General features: G+C 61.9%; 1 protein-coding gene and 1 long non-coding RNA gene across 2 annotated transcripts; one reads left to right on the top strand and one right to left on the bottom strand.

Annotated features, from left to right (window-relative positions):
* The first annotated feature begins 291 nt into the window (after positions 1 to 291).
* SUSD3 (sushi domain containing 3) lies at positions 292 to 15351 on the top strand. The gene is made up of 6 exons (XM_029919704.1): positions 292 to 356; positions 596 to 723; positions 9419 to 9607; positions 10956 to 11100; positions 11699 to 11845; positions 14729 to 15351. Exons 1-6 carry the CDS (start codon positions 292 to 294, stop codon positions 14919 to 14921), a joined length of 867 nt encoding a protein of 288 aa, XP_029775564.1. The 3' UTR covers positions 14922 to 15351.
* A 375-nt stretch (positions 15352 to 15726) lies between these two features.
* Positions 15727 to 20933, bottom strand: LOC115277097. Its single transcript, XR_003902219.1, has 3 exons — positions 20848 to 20933; positions 18011 to 18170; positions 15727 to 15978 (listed from the first exon to the last, which is right to left on the bottom strand). It is a non-coding gene; the product is annotated as an uncharacterized LOC115277097 (long non-coding RNA).
* Positions 20934 to 21285: the final 352 nt, after the last annotated feature.

The raw sequence follows: 21285 nt of genomic DNA, 5'->3' as shown, positions 1-21285 counted from the left end.
GAAACCAGGCGGCGGCGGCCAGCCGCCCACCCGCCCAGGTGCGCGCCCTCTCCTGCTGCCGCGCCCGCCCCGCCCTCGCCCTGCTCGGGGCCGGGAAGTCGTGCGGGACGCGGCCTAGCTTTGCGGGGAGGTGCCCCGGAGGGCTGGCTGGACCACTTCACAGGTGGGGAAACTGAGCCCGGCAGGGAACGACTCTCCGCGGTCCCGAGGCTGCCGGGCCTGGGATGAAGTCCGGGGTCTCCGGAAGCTGGGAGGGCTGGCACTCGGCGTACTTTGTGATTGATTTCGAGAATGTTTAGAAGAGGGTTCACCTTCGCGCTTCGGCTGCGGTGTGGGCAACTCGTCCGGGGCCCCAGGTTTGGAGGCTGGCTTCACTGCACACGCGCCTAAGTCCCCGTCTTAGATCCAGACCCAGCTGTCCCCGAGGCTCACTTCAGCGGACACTGGCCCTCCCCTCCTTTCCCCTGGGGGTCTCTGCACACCTGTGCCCCAGACCAGGCGCAGGGCTGGGATCTTCGCACAGGTGGGAGCCGTGCCCGGAGGAGAGGCTGGCCAGGTCACACCCCCTGGGAGCTGCCAGTGCTGCCTAGAACAGTGCCACCCTGGGGGCCCTGGCGGGCAGCTCCTTCTCAAATGGGGAAACTGAGGCCCAAGGAGGCAAGTTGCTGGCAGAGCAGAAGTGCTTGGCTCTGCGGAGCCGAGCTGAGACCTGCCCCAGGCCTGGTGAGGTGGGTTTATTTTCTTTGACTCCCCGTCCCCCTAATACCGAACTTGGTGCATGTGAGGACCCAGTGTCGACAGGTGGGTGTTGGCCAAGAGGTGGAGGGTCTTGCACAAGACCAGCCATGCAAGGGGAGGCCCTGATGTGCTGCATACAAAAGACTATTTGCTGGGAGTCCTGGGGGTGGGGCTGGGGGTGTCTCAGAGGCCAGTCCCCGCCTCTCTGCCTCAGACCTGCTACTGCTCTGTCTCCTATGTCCCCGCCCCAGGGGTCCCAGCCCATTAGCTCCACCCCAGCATTTGGGGTTCAAAGAACCTTCTCACCTGGGATGTGTTTGCTGCTTCTGGCCTCAGTTTCCCCATGTCCTTGTGGACTGGCCAGAGAGAGGCAGGGAAGCCTGTGCACCCCCACCCCGGCCATAGTTCTGCCCCAGGGTACCAGTCATTCGGGCTCCACCATCCGCCTGTGCCCATGGCCCCAGGCTTTTGAGCTGTGAAATGTGTGCCCACTTGTCCCTGTGGGGTTGTGAAGTGAAGAGATGTGTGTGGGGGGGGTCTTTTGGAGACATTCGGCACTCGGGGGGGGGGGTCCTTGCCATCATAAAATGGACACATCTCTCTGCTCTTCCAAAGTCCAGCCGAACGCCTCCCGGGCTCCAAGTTCTTGCCTCGTCGCCCAGTGTGGGCCCTGAAGGGCAGGTGGCGGAGGCCGGCTCACAGGAGGGGTCTAATGTTTGTTGAGTGGAGGCCTGGGTGCCCAGCTCACCGCGGAGGCCACCCTTGTGCTGCCGATAGGCCCCCGCCGGCCCTGGCCCCCTTCCCAGGGCTGTTCTCGCACTCCCTGATGGGGGAGGTTGTGCAGAAACGCAGCCCTGCCGCAAGGACGCAGGGTTCCAGCAGCCGGAGGCGACCCCCTCCCACTTCTGGAAGGGCCTTGAAGGAGAGGCCTGGGAAGGGGGCTGCAGGAGGGCCTGGATGGTGGGGGCATGCCCTGGACGCACCACTGACTTGTGCCCACTTCACAGAGGAGAGACCGAGGCCCAGTGGGAGTGGTGGGAACCGAGCTCAGCCTCCTGCCTCCATGTCCCCCAGGGAGCTCTGGGTGGCGTGCTCTTCCGGGTCGGAATCAGCCTGGGGAAACCCTGTGGGGGCTGGTGGGAGCTGACCTGCCAGCTGTAGGGAGTGCCTGGGAGACCCTTTCTCCACTGAGGCTGAGGTCCGGGCCTGTCCTCCGAGAGGGAGGAGACGTGCTCAGAGAGGGCGAGTCCCTAGCCTGCAGACACACAGCGCCCAACCTGTGGCTGTCCCTCCTGCTGGGATCTTGGGGGTCCCACCTCCATAGAGCACACGCCACCCTTTGAACTGTCCTCCTTGGGTTTCCCTTTCAGGTTTGGGGAGAACCAGATGCAGAGCGAGGAGGCCGCTCTGCAGTGGCGCAGGGAGCCAGGCTGGTGCTGAGGGGGCCCAGCGGCCTGCCTCCCGGCCCCAGAGCACCTCTTCCCAAGGCAGAAAAGGTCACTTATTTACCAGGCCCTCCATGGGAGAGGTCAGGGCTGGAGGGCGGTGCCGGCTCTGGGAAGGAGGACGGGGCGAGCGGGCCTGGGGCCCAAGGTTCCAGATAAAAGATTAACAAGCAGGCTTGTTCCTTACCCCACGGGCGTGCGGGGCTGGGCTGGGCAAGCACCGGGCAGGCCCTGCACCCCGCACATGCGAGGGACACAGGGAGCCTCATCCTGGACGGGCTGGGGAGGGAGGTGGTGCGTCGGGCGCTCCTTCGTTGTCCAGGGAGCCCGCAGGATTTGGTTTGGATTTGTCTTCTTTGCAGTGAATCCATTCACTTTGTTTTTCCTGCTTTAAGATTTCTTTGCACATAGTGGAAAAGAGGTCATAAAGAGAGGCCACGAAGGGCCCCAGGAAAAATGCACCAAAGGTTGAGGAGCGCGTAGGTCCAGCCAGAGAAGGGCAAGGGGGTGCAGTGCCCTGGGCCAGGCAGGTCCCTGCAGGGGCCAGGCCTAGGAGGGACACCCAGGGGCAGCAGGGTGTCTGTGAGGGTTTTCAGCAGTGACAGGAGGAGATGGGATTTGCCTCTTAGATATCGAGGGAGGGGCTGTTGGCGAGCCAGTGACGGGGTCTGGGGTCTCCAGGCTGGGGAGAGGTCAGTGTCTACAGGCCATGGGCCTTGGAGCCAGCTGTCCTGTCCGTCGGGCCTTGGGGATTCTTCAGAACATCTCTGGGAGGGGTCTTGGGAATATGTGACTAAAGCCCCCGCAGCCCGTTGGCCCTGTCCCAACTCCCTGTCCTGGCCATGTGTCACCAGTTCTGTGGACAGGTCTTGTGGGGACCTGCAGTGTACGCTGGGGACCTCGGTTTCCTCATCTGGCAAATGGGCTCAGCCCGGAGAAGTATTTGCTGGCCTTCCGGGCCCAGGGAAGAGTGTGGGAGACCTCACTGGGGTCTGGGGGTGGGAGGCTGGCAGGTGCCATGGACTGGGGGCTCAGAATGAGCCGTTGAGCCCCCTCCTGGGGAGTGCTTCTGAGCTCAGACCCTGCCCTGGGGTCTCCATGGGGTAGCCCTACTCTTCTCATGACCCTGGAGGGGCAGGTCACCCGTTTTGCAGATGGGGAAATTGAGTCAGGGCAGGGTGGGGACCCGGTCCAGGACCTGCCTCTGGGACACGGTGCAGGCAGCCAGGGGGCTGGGCCTGAGGCTTGGGGGCTGGGTGCTTTCCCAGCAGGGGCAGGAGTGCCATCCTGCCTCCCATCCGGGCTCTGGGGTGACCAGGCCTGGCCCCGCAGGGAGGTGTTCCCCGGGGCGGGGCGCGCCTCCCCCTCCTCCACACACCAGGACCCCTTGCTCAAGCCCTGTGTTCTGTGGCTTTCTGCCCCTGACGGGTATGAGCTCCGCCTGCTGCCTGGAAACGCCCTTTCCCTTCCCTGCCTGCCCCCTCTCTCTGTCCCCTTTGTGGCCCTGAGCACCCTGGGGAGGATCACTTCTCTCCTCTCAGATGTGTGACCCCACCCCCTGGGTGGAGAAACCGAGTCTGGGCACCACCGCCAGGGGAACTGGCCCCCTGGCCCCAGCACAGGATGTGACTGACAGCGGGCCCCTTCCCCCACCCTTGCACCCGGGCGACACTGTTGCTGAGGTGGCAGTGCTGTCTGGGTCCTTCCAGGCGGGCCACTGGCCCAGAGCAGCAGGTGCGGGCGGGGGGCCGCAGGGCCTGAGGGGTCCCTGCTGGGCCCCGGCTGCCACGCAGTGACATTTAGCAGTGACACTGGCTGGAGGCCCCTTCCCCTTGTCTTAAATATTGCAGACGCACCCGCAGAATTGAATGGATTTATTACCACACCTTCCAGCTTGACCCTGCCCTTGACATTTCACGAGGCCGCTTTGTCACCTCCACCACCACTCTGGTCCGTCCCCTCAGTACTCCAGACCTTGGTGAGAAAGTTCTAGTTGTGCAGCCAGGCGCTGGTGCGGGAGCTGTGGGCGCCCCGGGCCCCCCCCCGCCGGCCACCCCCTCCCCAGGCGGCACTGAAAGAGGCTGCTCAGCCGTCCCAGAAGCAGAAGTGGCAGCTCTAAATTGAGGACCAGGAAGTGTTGGCTGCCTGGTGACCCTGGGGGAGGGGCCACGTGGCCGGCCTGTGGCTGTCGAGCTCCATCTGCCCAGCTCCGAGACGCCTGCCCGCCTCTGGCCAGAAGGACAGCAGGTGTCTGCATCCACGGGTCCTGGTGGGACCGCCGGTGCAGCCCTGCTTTGGCGCCTGTGGAGGCCGTGTCGGGCCCAGGCCCACCGGGGACCTGGGAAGTGTCCGCGTGGGGGCACAGGCTGGGTCCCCTGCCTTCCGCCCGGGGCTCTGCACACACACCCCTCCCCCGCCCGCCCCTGCACGCCTGTCTTTTCCATCTTGACCAAGCTAAGGGACCAAAACAGTACCTCACATTTTAAATTTGTGTTTCTTTGACACAAGTATTTTCCTGGAGTTTTTTAGGAGCTTTGTTTAGATGTGATTCACCATTTAAAGCGTGCATTTACCGTGTGCAGCTCATTGGCCTCGAGCACATTTGCAGATGGGCACGGCCATCCCCACAGTCCTTTCTAGAACATTGCATCGCCCCGGAAAGAAGCCGCACCCCCCAGCAGTCTCCCCCCAGCTTCCTTCCCCCGGTCCCTGGCCAATCCACTCTCTGTCCATGAGGATTTGTGTCATCTGGACACTTCTGATAAGTGGAGCGTGACAGCCTGAGGTCTTGTGACTGGCTCAGGCCCGCAGCGTCCTGTCCGCATACGGTTCGGCCGCACTGTGGCCTGTGTCACCGCTGGACATTCGGGTGGTGTCCACCGTTTGGCTGTGGTGCGCGAGTGTGCGCAGGTCTGTGTGTGGGTGTGCTTTCACCTGGGCCACGGAGCTGCGTGGGGCAGTGCCACACCGCGTGGTGACGGCCCGCGTGACCCGGGGATGCGGCCAGAGCGGCGGCTTGTTTGTGCTTCCCTCCCCCCCCACCCCACCCCCCCGCAGGGTGGCTCCAGGTTCCCCACATCCCGGGGACACCTGTTACCCACCTGTCCTTTCCATGGACAGGCGCTTGCTGATGGGAAGCAGGGCCTCCCTGGGGATTTGGTTTGCATTTTCCTGAAGGAACAATGTTGAGCATCGTGCTTCTCTGGGGCCACTGGTCTGTCCGTCGAGAAATGTCTGTCCAGATACTTTGTCCAGTTTTAAATTTGGTTGTCTTTTATGATTCAGTGTAACAGGGCCCCCGGGTGGCTCAGTGGGTTGAGCGCCCGACTCTTGATTTCACCTTAGGTCATGATCCCAGGGTGTTGGATTGAGCCCCGCATTGGGCTCCACACTGAATGGGGGGCCTGCATAAAAGTCTCTCTCTCCCTCGGCCCCTCTCCCCTCCTCTCACACATACTCTCTCTCAAATAAAAAAAAATTTTTTTTTAATTTGTAACTCTGCCTAATAACTTACACACTCTACACGCCAGTCCTTTCTCAGATATGGTTGACACATTTTCTCACACTCGGGAGCTTGCCTCTACTTTCTTGATCGTGGCCTTTGAAGCACAAATGTTAATTTCAGTCCCGTCCCATTTATCTGTTTTTTGCTCTTGTTGTTAGTCTTTTGGTGTCGAATCAAGGTCACGTACGGTTATCCCTCTGCTTCTATTCGAGATTCTGCAGATTTAGCTCGTATACTTAGGCCTGGGATTCACTTGAGGTTCGTTTCCGTTTGCGGGGCGGGGCCGGCGCCGGTCTGCGTGCGGGTGAACTGTGCTCGCGCCCAGGTCGCGGCTCGCCCGGCTGTGAGAGCTCATTCCGCACTGTCCCTTCTCCTGATGTGTCCCTTCCTCTCACCGGAGCTTTGTGGAAAGTTTTGAAACAGGAAAGTGTGAGTCCTCCAACTTTGATGTTTTTCAAGATACTTTTTGTTGGGACCATCCTGGGTCTTTTGCGTTTCCTTATGAATTTTAGGACCCGCCTGTCAGTTTCCGGAAAGGGGGCAGCTGGGACCCTGGGAGGGGCCGTGGCGCCTCTGTAGAGGAGGGGACGCGAGCGTGGCCGTCCGTCCTCGGGCACAGAGGCTGCACCTCTGTGTAGGACCGTATTTCCACCACCAGTGTCTGGTAGTTTTCGGGGCTTTAGTTTTGTTCTTCTTTTGTTTATTTCTGAGCGCTGTGTTCCTCTGGACGCTCTTGTAAGTGGAATGGCTCTCTTTGTTCCCCTTTGTTCGCCGCCGCTGTGCTGAACTGGACTTTTGTGTTGGGCTTGCGCCTGCAGCCTTGCTGGGCTTACTGGTTTCTGTAGGTTTTTAGTAGGTTCCTGGGGATTTTTAGATTCAAGATGGTGTCATCGATCGGAGAAGGTCTGCTTCTTCCTTTCTGATGAGAGTGCTTTGTATTTAATTTTTTTAAACTAATTGCCCTGCCTCTGGTTTTTGAGACATTGGTTTTTCTTTTCTGATTTGCTTGTGATTGTTGACACTGTCTTCTTATTTTGTAAGTGTGGTCTGCAAGGGGGAGACCGCTCCGGGATGGGTGCCCACAGCCCCCCCCCCCCCCGTTCCCCCCTGCTGAGTCAGTCCTGGGCCCCCTCCCCCGTGGGAGCTTGGTTTCCTCGCAGCAAAATGGGGATTATGTTTCTTCTCCGCTGTCCTCTGGGTGCTGCACGAGGCTAGGAATGAGGGTGCCTCTTGACCGGAACATTCTCTCAGAGCTGCGTTGCTGGTGGGGGCAGTGCTGGGGATGGACGCCCGCAGACAGGCCCGCATCCTCCCAGCCGCAGGGCAGACGGGGACGGCTGCGGCCAGTTCCCACGGTGTGTCGTCCAGCCTTGCTGTGCCTCGGTTTCCCCATCTATAAGGTGGTGAGGGACGGCCCTGCTCACAGTGCTGTACCAGAGCCAAGCACCCATGAGGCGCTCCGTGTTAGCCGGGCTGCTCCAGGAGTGCGCAAAGCACGAGGCCACCCAGCTCACGTTCTGCCCCACGTTCCAGCCTGCCAGCCCCCTAGTTCTCGGTGTGGCACAGCAAGGGGTGGACTAATGCAGCCGAATGCTGTCACTCATGGTGCCCGCCCACGGCGAGGGCTGGGGCAGCCGCAGCCCTGCGCTCCTGCTGTTTTCCTGAAAGCGCGAAGCGGCCTGATGCCAGGGCTCTGCCCCCTTACTAACCTCGCCCTGGGTGGGGCAAGGCCAGCGCAGCTGGGCAAGGGGTGCTTGACCTCCCCTGGCCTTGGTCTCCCCTCTGGATGTGCGCAGCCATTCCAAGAGACAGCTGCTGTCCTGGGGGGCCCTGGGTATGCTCCGCCCCGGCCTGTGCAAAATGGGGTGCCGTGGTGGCCCATATGGAGCCTCTGTGGCTGCTTCCAGGCGGACGTGGCCTTGGGGGCCCCTCCAGCCCCCTGCGGATGTCCCGGGCACAGACCTTTAAAGCAGAGCCCGCGGGGTTTGCTGGTGAGTGGGCTGTGGATTGAGGACACGTGTCCCGGCGTTGGGGCCGGAGCGCTAGCAGGAGGCTGGCCCGGAGCTGCCGTCCGAGCGGACACGGGCAGCGCTGCGGGGCGCAGGCCGCTGAGTGCGGGAGCCTGGCCAGCTCACAGCGCGCCAGGCAGACAGCCGAACGGCACGGCTGGCACCTTCCCCGGGCGTGGTGCTGAGCAGGGGACTGGGCACTGCGGGCATGTGGCCGCGTGTGCGTGTCCGTGTGCACACGCATGTGTTGAGAAGCTGGCCTGGAGCCGCCTGGCCGGTTCCGAATCCCTGCCCTGCAGCACAGGAGCTGTGTCTGCTCGGTTTCCTAGCCTGTCGAGTGGGGAGGACGGTGGCCGCCGGGAGGTGCTGTGCAGATGCGCAGTGTGCGTTCAGCACCCCGTGCTCCGTGGGCTCCCTGTAAGCGCCCGCTCTCGTCACTGTGGTTTTGTGAAGGTGCTGTGGTCGCCACTGCTTGCACACCGTCTCTGTGCGTCCTTACGTAAGGACGGCGTGGCTGGCATTTGTCACCGGCTGTGCTGTGACTGGCCGCCCGGGTCCACAGCTGGGCACGTTAGTGGTTTCTGTACGCACGGGGGGGTGACCATCCTGGTGTAGAAATCCTGGCTGCAGATTCATAATTCTTTCCTTTGGCTAAATTCTCAGATGATCCACGACCCAAGGCTCTTCACACGTTTTCCTAGACTCGTCCAGAAAGGTTTGGATCTGCACCCAGAGCGAACGTTCCCGGGTCTCTTGAACTTGGCGCATGGTCTTTTTTCTCTTACGATTGGCCAGCTTTAGGGGTGGAAGACGAGGTCTCTGAATCCGCAAGCCCTCAGCTGCGGTGAGGACGCGCATTCTTGCCTCTTGGCTCCTTGGGTTTCTTGTGTGAAGTGCGTGTCCCCACGGTAGCCGTTCTTTTTTATTTGGCTGGCCAGCTTTGGTGGATGTGTCTGGAGATACGGACAAGGAAGGGGTTGGACCTTCATCCCGTGTTCTCCGGGTCTCTTCCGAGTTGTTTCCTCTGAGCTTGTCTGTGTCTTAGTTATTGGAGTAACGAAAGTTCTTTTCACTTTTCACACACACTGCCCATCTCTCCCTTTCCCCGTTTTTCCCTTGCTTCTTTCTGCCTTTGGAGCTATGCTTAGTGTGTGCACTTGACCTTGACCCACACAGAAGTTAGGGGCGCTGACCCTCACACAGTTGATACTCAGATATAACATCTGACTTCCCGAAAACTTAACCACTGAAGCCCGCTGTTGCCCGGAAGCCGCACTGATCACGTCAGGAATCGGGTCACACCTACCTCGTATGTTAGATGTGTTATGTGCTAGAGAAAAGCATCATTAAGAAAGTCGTGAGAAGAGAAAATGCATTTACAGTCCTGTCCTGTCACAAGTCCACACATACGTGGACCTGAGCAAGTCACACCGTGTTGTTCAAGAGTCACCTGTGTTTGCTTTTATTGTCTTCTGACACAGATTCGTTTTTTTCAACACTGTGGTCTTTGGAACCTCTAAAGTTCACTTAATGTCGCCATCAGCTCCACATTGCCCCCAGGCCACCAGCCGGGTGGCCACCACGCCCCATGGTCTGGGCCATGGCACCTTCCCCAGAGTGTCATGTGGCTTTGGGGCAGCGGCGCCCTTTCCAGCGGGGGGTCCTGCACACCCTCTGCTACCCGGGGCGGGGGTCCTCACCTCTGCTCTCTTCTTCCACAGGCACGTGCACACAGGTGCAGCCACCCCCACGGGGCACCCTCCAAATCCTTCGTGGCGATGGCACTTCTGTGGGGACTGTCATCGTGTTCCACTGCCCCTCCGGCCACCAGATGGTTGGGTCCGGCCTCCTCACCTGTGCTTGGAAGGGGAGCATCGCCGAGTGGTCTTCAGTGAGCCCCGTGTGCAAGTGTGAGGCCCGCTCCCCTGAGCACCTGCAGGGGGTGGGGGGCGGCTGATCCCACGGAGGGGATGGAATGGGGACGAGTCCATGTCTGCATGTGGACTCCAGGCCCAGCTGCCTCAGCCCCAGCTCTGCCCCGCGCCTCGCATGTCAGCCCTGAGAGCTCACCGGGGCCGTCCGTCATCTGTTAAGTGGCAGCTCTGTTCGTTCATACGTTCATTTTTTTATGCGTGCACGTGACAGTCCTTAGCAGGGTAATGTGTGTGCTCCAGATGCTAGAACTGGGGACACTGAGGGCCAGGATGCTCGCAGCCCTGGGTCCCAGTCAGGGGAGGAGATGGCTTTCTAGCTTTCGAGTTATGTTTGTTTTACAGGGTGGTGAAGGGTTTTCCAGAGGGAGGTCACTGTATTGTGTTGACGTGTGTGGGGCATCAAAGAGGCCTCTGTAGCCAACACAGTTTGGAACATACTGGGTTAACAGGCTGCGGTACTTCTCAGAGCCTTTAAAACGCTTGTGTGCTGGATCAACCTCTGAGAAGGAAGATGCCGATCTGGATTAAGGTCCAAGATAACAGGGATTCACGGACATGGAGCTTTCTCTCTGAGAGCCTGCAACCCTCTGGATGGGCTTCTCATGGCCCTCCCCGTGGGGGGCCCAGGCCGCACTGGCCCATTGCTCTGGGGTGGGCCTCAGGACAAGGGCCCCTGTTCTGGGTGCTCGTCGTGGCCGGGCGGGGCAGGGAGGGCCCTAAGAGGTGCCCCACCCCCTCCCCCTCACCCCCACAGGCCAGAAGATGGACGTGCAGCTCCAGGGGCGGCCGGGAGAGGTCTTCAGCCAGGGTGGCCCGTGTTCAGTCCGGGTAGGGGTGGGGGCGGGTGTGCAGAGCTGCTCAGACCAGCACCCCAGCCCTTCCCAGAATACCCGTTAGAACCTGGTGGAGCCACTGCTCGGCCACCTCTGAGGTCACACAGCTGATAATTGGCAGAGGCCTTTGGCCCTAAACACGGGCATTCTTCTGGCTTTTGAGCCTCCTGGAAAATGACCTGAGCAGGCACATGGGCCCCTGCAGGGTTTGCCAGCTTGGGGCATCATGGAAACAGGCCATGGGCTGTCTGCTGGCGTGTGACTGTTGTGTGGAGGACCCAGGGGGCTATCACTCACTGTCAGAGCTTTTCCTGGTGGGCCGCTCTGTACTCCTACACACCCTCCAGAACCCTGCCCAAACGCCCCCTCTTTAGGGGACAGTGTTCCCTGGCAGCCCCCGCCACCAGCGCCTACCTCCCTGCCTCCCCCGGGAAGGGGCTCCGAGGGCCCCGGCGAGCCCTGCGCAGGACGTGGCCTTGTCTCCCTCGCAGCCGTGCCCCCGTACGAGACCTTCGGCTTCAAGGTGGCCGTGATCGCCTCCATCGTCAGCTCCGCCATCATCCTGCTCATGTCCGTGGCCTTCCTTACCTGCTGTCTCATGAGGTGCATGAAGAGGAGTGAGCGGCCGTCCGACAGGTACGCTGGCCCCAGCGGCCTCCAGCCCCGCCCCCGCTGCCAGAGCGCGAGGCCAGAGGGCGCTCCGCAGGCACCTGCCGTCCTGCCCTGGGCCTTTGGCGGGTATCGGGGGTGCTGGGGCTGCTCTGGCTCCTCAGGGAGCCCGGCTACCGAGTGCTGCCCCACAGCAGCCTCGCGGCTCCGGGAGGTCATTCCTAACCAGGCCGCACACACGGGTTCTGTCTGGGCCTCCTTCAGTCTGCGCCCGCTCTGGGGTCTGTGCTCCTTGGGGCCTGGTGAGCGGGGCCGGGTGAGCGGGGGCCAGGTGAGCAGGGCTGGGTGAGGAGGGGCAGGGTGAGGGCCAGGTGAGCAGGGCTGGGTGAGGAGGGGCAGGGTGAGCGGGGCAGGGTGAGGGCCAGGTGAGCAGGGCTGGGTGAGGAGGGGCAGGGTGAGCGGGGCAGGGTTAGAGGGGCTGGGTGAGGAGGGGCAGGGTGAGGGGGGCCGGGTGAGGGGGCAGGGTGAGCGGGGGCCGGGTCATTGGGGCCACAGCGGAGGCTGGCTCACCAACCACCTTGCAGAGGATTTGGTGTCCTGATTGTCCCTCCCTGTCTCTCCCCAGGGCAGCCCAGCTGTGGCCCAGGCTGAGAGCCGGGGACTTGGAGACGGTGCAGGCCTCCTACCTCGGCCTCAAGGGCCCGAACGGCAGTGGCGGCAGGGACCTTGGGGGCCGCCCTGGCCAGGCGCACGACAACTACAGCTTTACCACGTGGGCATGGGCATGGCTAGGGGGGTTCTGGGGGTGACAGCACGGGGCCCAGCTCCGTCAGGACGCCTGTCATCCCACACGCTTCCCAGCCTCACCTGGGCCTCGACTCCCGTCCCCACGTCGGGGCCTGGCGGCCCTGCTGTCCCTGGGTGCGTCCCTGCACCTGAGGGCCTGGGGCCCCCGCACACCGCGCCTCTGTCCTGGGAACTCAGACCTGCAGAGACAGGAGGGCTCCGTGCCTCGTGCTTCCTGCACAGGCACACACTTTCTGAACCAGGACAGGGACGTCTCTGAGTCCCTTCCTCTGACTCCAGGGGTCCGGTCGAGGCTGCACGTGGGCTGCAGATGCAGTGGCTCCCAGTGTTCCTAGCTGTCGGCGCCCTCTGCCCCCGGAGCCCTCTGTGGGGTGGGCTGTTTGTCTTCTGCGGGTTCTGGGCTGCCAGGCTTCTGCACGACCACGCTCAGGGGACGTGCTCCCTGGTGGCCCTGCTGCGGGTCATAGGCGCGGGTCAGCCTGGCGCCCCGTGGTCACATGCTCTGGCCCCTCTCGGCTGAGGCAGGTCCATGTCTGTCATGTGATGAAGAGGGGCCTCTGACCTGTGGCCTGGGGGTCACACAGTGGTGGTTCTAATTGTGCCGTGACTGTGCTGCCTTCCACGCGGAACGAGGGTGAGCTCTGCTCCTTCCTCCTGTTGGCTGTGGTTTTGCTGTTTGCAGGTCTCTCTGAACCCTTTCCTGAACTTTAGTTTGGGGAAACATCGGGAACACGCAGAAGCAGAGGGAGCGTGCAGTGGGCCCTCCGCCCCGCCTGCCACGCTCTCGGGCACCGTCCCTGCCTCGGCCGGGCGCAGGCTCCCAGGCCTTTCCCTCCGCCCGTTCCCGCTGCGTGGCGGCCGCTCCGGCCTCGGTGGCCTCCCTCACATGGCGAGGGTCTTAGCAGCGCCCGTGTCACGGCTCGTCCTGCTCTGGTCCCGGGCCTGGCGAGGGCTGCGGTGCGGAGTGTGGCCCGCGGGAAGGTCTCCGTCCCCGCGGCTCCAGGTGCGCCGCAGACGCACCCCGGGTGGATGTCGCGGTGGCTGGCACACACGCTGCCGCACGCCCTTCCCACCCACGCGCCACGTGGCCGAGGTCCACGAGTGTCACCCCAGACGCCCCGGCCACTGCACTCGGGTTCGAGAGGATGTCTGTCCTTACTTTGAGGGCTGTCCTCTTTCAGGACGACGTCTGGGACCACCCAGGATGGACGGTTGAGGCCAACAGTCTGGGTGTTTTCATTCCCTCGTTCTTTCGCCGGGAGCCCAGCCCACGTGATCTGAGCCGTTTTCACAGCAGCTGCGCCGTCCCGGGTGTCAGGACTTGCCTTCCGCTCGCTCCCTGACCGGGTGGCAGCTCCTTCGATAATGCCGAGGACGTGTCCCCGCACCGGCACTGCCGGCGTGGTGTTGGCTCCAGTCCTTCGGGGTCAGTCTGCGAGCCGCCGGCTGGTGCCGGCTCAGTTCTGGGGACTGTGTGTGTCGTCAGGGCAGCCGCCCTCTTGCTCCGGCCGCGTTGCGGGGTCTCGGCCGATGCCTCTTCTCGGACAGTCAGGCTCCCTGGGCAGGTTTCAGAGCTTTCCCGTCGCCCCCGCCCGGCGACGCCTTCCCTTCCCGTTATGGACGGTGACACGCTGTGCTGCGTCTCAGCCAGGGACGCACTGGTTCAGCAGGGGAGGAATGGCTGTCCCTCAGATACCCTCCTAGGTGAGGCCGGGGCCTCGAGCCCCCCATCGAGGACAGTGGGGCCATCGGGAGGAGGCCAGGTGTGCCCCTGACCTTCCTGTTTCCTGGATGCTTGCCAGCAGCTCCCAACGGGCCAGACGCTACTCTGACCTTAGCACTGGGCACAGTTTCTATCCACCCCTCCTTTTTTTAATGTTTTATTTATTTTTGAGAGAGAGAGAGCATGAGCAGGGGAGGGTCAGAGAAAGAGGGAGACACAGAATCTGAAGCAGGCTCCAGGCTCTGAGCTGTCAGCACAGAGCCCGACATGAGGCTTGAAGCCACAAACTGCAAAATCATGACCTGAGATGCTTAACCGACTGAGCCACCCAGGCCCCCTCCATCTCTTTTTAAGAGACTTGTCCAGAATCACACGTAACTGCCAAGTGTAAAGCTGAGTTTGGACTCAGGCTGTCTGGCTCCAAAGTCCACAGAGTTGCCCACGAAGCAGTCTTTCTTCTCCACTAATTAACTGATTCATTTATTTACTCATCAAACCAACAGAAAACTTCTTAACTCCTACTACTTCCTAGAGCTTTTCTGAGAATTAGGTGTGGGCGAGAGTAGAGATCCAGACAGGCTTCCCGGAGGAGGTGATGTCTGAGGTGAACATATAGGGAGAGTGTGCATTTGGGGGAAGGAGAGAGACAGCATCTTAAGGGCGGTCGGAAGCAGCAGTGCAGCGGGAGCACAGACAGGCCCGGTGGGTGGGGCTAGGCTATGGCCGGGCTGAAGAGTGAGATTGGCCTGTGGGTTGGAGGTGGGGTGCCCAGAGGAACCGGGGATGCAGGTAGTGGGTGATCTGGCCTCAGGCCGCCAGAGGACAGCCTGGAGGAGCAAAGCTGTCTACGCCCGGAGCAGCCTGGCCCCTGGGGTTTCTGCACATGCTGGATAAGCCCCCTCCCTCAACACCACCCCAAAAAGCCCCTTCCCAGCCTGGATGGTGGGCATGCTGCTCCTTGGACCACACACCTCACGAGGAGCGAAGGGTCTGAGGCCCAGGGCAGTTCTGAGCCTGCCCCAAGCCCCCTGAAGGGCGTGGCCCAGATGCCCGGCATGGGGGCAGCTGGGTTGGGTTACGCGGGGTCCCTGCTCTTTCCCCAAGCCTTGTCTCTTCTTCCCGCAGAGACCTGGGTGAAGGCACCAGAGAAATGGCCGGCATGGCCCGCGGCGTGGACAAGGACCCCTGGACCGCCCGCCCCGCCGGCTCCCCCCGGGCCCAGGCGATGGTGCACACGGCGGAGCCGGGGCACTCCCTGCCTGCCTCCTGGCCCACTGCAGGAATGTGCAGGCAGCACGCGGCCTACGTCCCGGGGTGACAGAGGCAGAGGCCAGAGCCTGCCCTCTCCGCCGGGAAGGCCAGGCCACCCCACCACGCCGCCACCTGCATCTCCGCCCGCGCCTGGCTTGAGTGGTCAGTGAAATCAGCTCCCGGGGCAGGGATTCCTCAGGGCGCTGAGCTAGGGACACCACTGAGGTGTCGTGTCCCGCGGGCGCCCGGCTCCCTTGGAACCGGCATGGGCGCTTCTGGAACCAGGTGCAGCCCCGCCTCGCTGGCTCCTTTAAAGGCGCTGGAGGACGTTGTAAGCAAATCTCCTTTGTAGCAGAGCAGGAAGCCGGGCAGCTGACCTCTCGGTTCTGCTGCACCCTCCTTGCAGGCCCGGCCGGCTGGTGAGCAGGGACCCGGCTGGGCCGCTGCCTCTGGGGTGAGGGGTGTGAAATAAACAGTTCTAATGCTGGAAAAACAAAGGTGAAGTTCACGGTCTTGATTTTCAATCTCTCTGCTGTACTCAGGGTGTAAAACAACTCCATTATTGTGCCTGCTGCTCGGGGCCCTGGGGGTGCTGGGGCCCTGCCGGGCAGCGCAGGCATTGTCGGGCTCACATGCCCAGGGGCTTCAGCTGTCAGCAGACACCTCACCGGCAGTGGCCTGGGTCTCCTTGCTCACTAGTTGCTGGTGACCACGGTGACAGTCCTGAGAGCCAGCCGTGCCTTCCAGGGCCTGGGGAGTCCTGCCAGGTCGCTGCTGCTTCAGTGCCACCCACCGAGGGGGCAGCTGGACGCCACTTCTGGACAGGAGCAGGACCGGGCACAGGGGGACACCTTCAGAGCCGTCACAACCCCCCAACCCCAGACTCGTCAAAGCAGTTCAACAGAAGCTGTCCTGTTCCACCCCCTATCCCCTCTCCCGGAGGGACAGACAGATGGCATACCTGTGGGGCTCTAGACATTTGCACCTGCTGCCGTGCGCCGTCAGGGCTCACTGGCTATGCCTCTGCGTGGCTCCTGGTGGCTGCTCGCTCCCACCCGCCGTGTCCACGCCTGTCCTGGGCCGGTAAGATCCAACCTCCAGCCTCCTGCATTTTGGGATGGGACCTGTCGGGCCATTGAGAAAATTCACTTTGGTTGGTGCTCTGACCTTCCCTGTTTCCTGCCACAGTGGCCTGTCTGTCCCTTGGCTCTTGTGGGAAGCCACCTGCTCAGAGACCCTTGGGTGGTTTTTAGCTGTTGCATTTGGTGCCAACATCCTGTCCTGGGATGCTGTTCCATGGGGTGGGTTTCAGGGCGGGATCGCGAGGCCAGAGGGTGTGTGAAGCACTTGGGCACATGGCGGCTTTCACACTGGCATCCCCTGGGGGATGCCGGCTGGGCAGTGTCATACCCAGCCTTCAACCGGAGCAGTGCAGGGTCCACATGATGGTATCCTGGCAGACCCAGGCTCTCCCCAGCTTCTCCAGCAGTGACAAGCCATGCCCCTGGGCCACGTGCCTCTGATGAGCCTGCAGGCTGGGTGACAAGCTGCTGTGACCCCACAGAGGGTGGCCGGATGCTGTCAGAAGTTGCTGTGCGCCGGGGCGCCTGGGTGGCTTAGTTAAGCGTCTGACTTTGGCCCAGGTCATGATCTCGTGGTTCGTGGGTTCGAGCCCCGCATCAGGGTCTATGCTGACGGCTCAGAGCCTGGAGCCTGTTTCAGATTCTGTGTCTCCCTCTGTTTCTCTGCCCCTGCCCCACTCATGCTGTGTCTCTGTCTCCAAAATAAATAAATAAAATTTTAAAAACTGCTGTGGCCTCATGCGGCCTCAGCAGGTCCTGCCGAGGCAGGTGTTTTGTCCCCAGGTACCTGACCCTGGGGGAGGGGAAGACTGGGGTGAAGTGGCCCAAGGAGGGTGGCCCCTTTCTGCTCCGCTCCTAGCAGCTGAGGGTGACAGATGGGGTCCAGCTGAGGCAGGTGCACGAGTGTCAGAGTCCTTGCCCAGGAGACCTGGGGGCGGAGGCCTCAGTGCGGCACGCCGGGCTCTGAGCCTGGGTGTGCCAGAGCCAGGGGTCTCTGCTGGATCGGGAGCATCCTGCACGGAGAGGGGTCACCCAGCTGCAGAGAATGGTTGGCAGACGGGGGGTGGGGAGGGGAGCTGGCCTCAAGCCCCCACAACCAATCCCACCTTATACTGGGAAGAGAGGAGTGAACACCTTTCTTTCTGCTTCTAGAAACCCCAAGCTCACTCCCACGGAGGAGCCTTAGCACCTGCTGTCCCCTGTGCCGGCAGTGATGCCAGGCCACCTTCTCCACCCAGGACGGCACAGCATTCAGGAAGGGCCGTGCTGCTGCGAGGAACAAGCCCTCTGTCCGCCCCGGGCTCGGGGGCAGGGTGGGGGGCACACCTCAGAGATTTATCTCTGGTCCAGGGGGCTGGGAGCCTGCAACCCACGCGCCGGCCCATGTGGTTCTGGTGAGGACCCTCGTGCTTGTGCCCGGCCTCCTGTGTCCTCACGTGTGCTGGGTGAAGAGGGGGATGGGTTCTCTGGTGTCTGGTTATGAGGACACTAATTGTACGGATCAGGGCCCCACCTTAGGACCCAGTTTACACTCAGTACTTCTCAGGGGCCCATCGCCAGATACAGCCATGGAGGGGGACAGGGGGGCAGTTAGGGTCTTGATCCACGGATTTGGGGGACACAAGCATTCAGTCCACAGCAGCCCCCTAGCCTCAGGGTTTATTTCTCACTTGCACTGTGTGGCACAGGCCCCCAGCTGGGGGGTTCAAGACCTCTGGGAAGAGGAAGGGATGTGAAGGGCCCTGTGAGGCAGGGGCTCTGGCCTGGGGAGCACGCACCTCACTCGCACACAACACGTGGCCCAGACTGACGTCACGGGCCAGGAGGGTGACTCTCCTGGTGTGCCCTCCACCTCCCTACTGCACGTGCTTCGAGGCCTGCCGCAGCCCTTCCACACATGGTGCTGGCGAGACCCGCGGTGTTCAGGTGCTAGGACCCCCTCGCCATCCGGGACACCAGTCAGCCCTCAATACTGCGGCGCTGCCGTCCCTGTCCCCAGAAGGGGCTGAGCAGCATCGGGCAGCACCCCATACCAGATAGAATGTCCCCCACTTGGTTATTTATCTGTGTGTACCGTTTATCCACTGTTGGATAGTGAGCCTCCTGGTGGCTTAAAACCGCGTCACGACTCCCGGTTCTGCCGGTTTCCCGGGCACATCTACTTCCCGACCGTGGTCAGCAGAGGCTGGCTGGAATCTTCCAGGGGCATCTCCAAGCACACATCTGGCAGGCGGCTGCAACGCACAAGTAAGCGACCCAAGAAACAGCACTCGGGAGCCGTCAGCTTCCCAAAGCCTGAGCACTCAGGGATTTAGATGCACTTCAACTTCGGGACTCCTGATTCTCCTTTCCCCTTCCACTCCCCCAGGCAAAACGCCGAGTCCACTTTCCCTGAGACCCCACGTGCAGGCCCGCAGCAACCGCTTGTGACTCAACCACAAGGCCCACCTGAGACCCACTCGCTCTCCCTGACTGCACAGCCACCGATCTGGCTCCAGCCTCTGGCTCCTGTCGCCTGGACTGTTGCAGCAGCTTCCCGGTCTCCTAGGCCCCCTGCCTCCATTCAGGTGCCACTCTGCACACGTGTGAATTTCCACACAGAAAGAACCCCACCGCAGGGTTGTTTGGGGGTTTGAGTTTTTAATTGTGGTAAAATACGCAAAACATAAAATTTACCGTCTTAACCACTGTTACGAACACGGTGCAGGGGCATTAAGTACATTCACATTGTTGTACAACCGCCACCAACCTCTGTCCCCAGAACTTTGTCTTCTTGACACACTGAACCTCTGTACCCCTCAAGTACTCCCCATCTCCTCCCTCTGCAGCACCGGGCCCCGCCATCCCCCGGCTGCGGACTGGGCCGGGCCGGCCTCATGGCAGCGCGGCCCACAGCGCTTGGGTCAGCTTCTCTCAGCCTTTCATGTTCTGCGCCCCCGATTTCCAACGTGGGGAGGGCTCCCCATATACCAACAAGCAATTCTCAGCTACCAGTGGGGCGTCCCGCAGTTCACCTCGGTTCTGACCCTGTCTGCCAGGAGAATTAGCGTCAGGTCCCACAAGCTGCGGGCTGTCCTAATCTGTCCCCCACCTCCCACGCTGCAGACACCGGCCACCGGTCCAGGTTCTCACTGGTGCTTCTGACCAACTGGCTGTAAGTCACAGGTTCCCACCAACCCTTCCTTGGATTCAACTCGTTTGCCAGAGTTGTTCACAGAACCCAGAGGGGGCTGCGTAGGGCAGCGTGCAGGGAGAGGACATGCAGATGCCAGGCCCCCTCCAGGCAGGCCACTCTCCCACAGAGCAGACGCTGCTCTCTGAACCCTGTCCCTTACTGCATCCCTGAGCTGCTCACTGGCCATTGGGGATTGATGCAAACTCCTTGATTTATTCATTGGCCATTGGGGACTGACTGACTCAAGCTCCCGACTTCTGAGCCCACAGGTGGACTGAAAGTTCTAACCCTCCAATCACACCGGTCTTTTCTAGGGGGCCACCAGCCCCATTCTTAGGTGACCTGGGGACATTCCAAAAGCTGCCTCATTAACATAACAAAGGCACCTTTTTCTCTCCTTTATGAAATCCCTAGGGTTTTATGAGCTCTGCCAGGAGGAAGACCAAGTACATATTTCTTACTATAAATCACAACATCACATTCAACATCAAGTCCTCAATGCTCATCCATGTTGCAGTAGGTGTCAGAATTTCCTTCCTTTTGAAGGCTGAGTCCACTGTAGTAATCCGTTCCCCTGCTCAGGGACACGGGCTGGCTTCTACTTGGCGACTGTGAATGATGCTGCTCTGAACGCGGGTGTGCAGATGTCTTTTGGGAGACCTTGCTGGCCATTCTTCCGCGTGTACAGAGGTTCTCTTTTAAAACATGTCCGATTCATGCCCTCCTCTCACCTCATAACCTCAAATCATGGGCCCTGGTTGCCTGGCCTACGTGACCCTGCATGATGCGCAGGAACCTCCTGACCTCACTGCTATTGCTGAGTCGGGTCCAGCCGCACAGACCGTCTCTCAAGCCCGGAAAGGTGGTCCGTGCCTGGGCCGCTGCGTGATACTGTTCCCCAGCCACCGTGTGGCGCTCTCCCTCGCTGTGGCCGGGCCTCGGCTCCGATGTCTGGTGCACTCGGTGTCTAACTGCCAGGGAACGGGTTGCCCTGAAATACCGTGGCTCGGAAACAATCATCATCACCTGTTACTACTGGCCTGTCTCACTGAGGTTTGGCAGGGTGGCTCTGGCTCAGGGTCTCTGGTGAGGCCGGGAATGTGGTCTCACCTGACGGCTGGACAGGCGGGGGTCCACTCCCTCGTCACTGTCCAGGTACTGCCCCCTTTAGGCTGATCCGTCCTGGCTACTGGACGCCCACCTGCCTATACCCCAGGCCAGTCCTTGTCTCTCCTACAGCCTGACCTGTGTGACCTTGGGTAAGTCACTTCTTCTCTCTGAGCCTCAGTTTCCTCATTCCAGGCGCTGGGCGCGGCGGCGCGGAGCGGGGCATCCGACTGCGCCCAGCGTTGCTAAGCCACCTACTCCCAGGCGGGGCCATCCCGGAGGCGGTACCTCAAGGGGTGGGGCCTCGAAGGGTGGGGCCAGCAGGCAGCGGCGGCAGTAAGGGGGGGGTGCATCAGGGCTGGGGGCGGGGGCTCAGAGCCAGGGCCGCCGGAAGGGCGGGAGCGGGATTGGACTACTGGATCGGAACGACGGGGCGGGACTCATTGGAGGGGCGGAGCCAAGGGCTTGTGAGGCCCCGGTACCCTAAGCGGGTGAGAGACTCGAGACTCCGGAAGGCCCCTAGGTGACAGGGGCCGGGCTCAGTGAGAGGCGAGACTCAGGGCTGTAGCAGCGACCTAACAGACGTCAGCAGGGGCGGGGCTCAGTAGGGTCGGCGCTTAGAGCCCTACCGTAGGTGGAGAACACGCTCGGGGCGCCCGGAAGGGACGGGTCTCAGTGAGGGGCGGGGCGAAGAACCGCTGGCGCCGTAGGTGCCGCCGGAGTGGGAGGTGTTCAAGTGGGGACGGGGCTTAGGGACGCGCTGCCCCGCCACCGACGCTGGGGGTGGGGCATAACAGCCGGAGAAGGCGGGGCTCGAGTGGGGAGCGGGGCTCGAGTGGGGAGCGGGGCTTTGGGCCCCGGCAGCGCCGCAGCTGCGGCTGGGGGTGGAGCATAACGGGAAGGGGCGGGCTAAGGGGACGGGGCCAAGAACTCCTGCCGACGACGTGGGTGCCTCCGGCGGAGGCGGACCTCGGCGAGGCGGGGCTTAGGGCCCTCGCGGCGCCTCCGCCTCTGCTGAAGGCGGAGCATAACGGGAAGGGGCGGGCTCAGTGGGGGCGGCTTGGGGC

This window comes from Suricata suricatta, chromosome 13 (genome assembly GCF_006229205.1).
Source record: "Suricata suricatta isolate VVHF042 chromosome 13, meerkat_22Aug2017_6uvM2_HiC, whole genome shotgun sequence".
In the NCBI taxonomy this organism is placed as follows: domain Eukaryota; kingdom Metazoa; phylum Chordata; class Mammalia; order Carnivora; family Herpestidae; genus Suricata; species Suricata suricatta.
The sequence above is the reverse complement of the archived record's forward strand: the minus strand, read 5'-3'. Positions and strand labels throughout refer to the sequence as shown.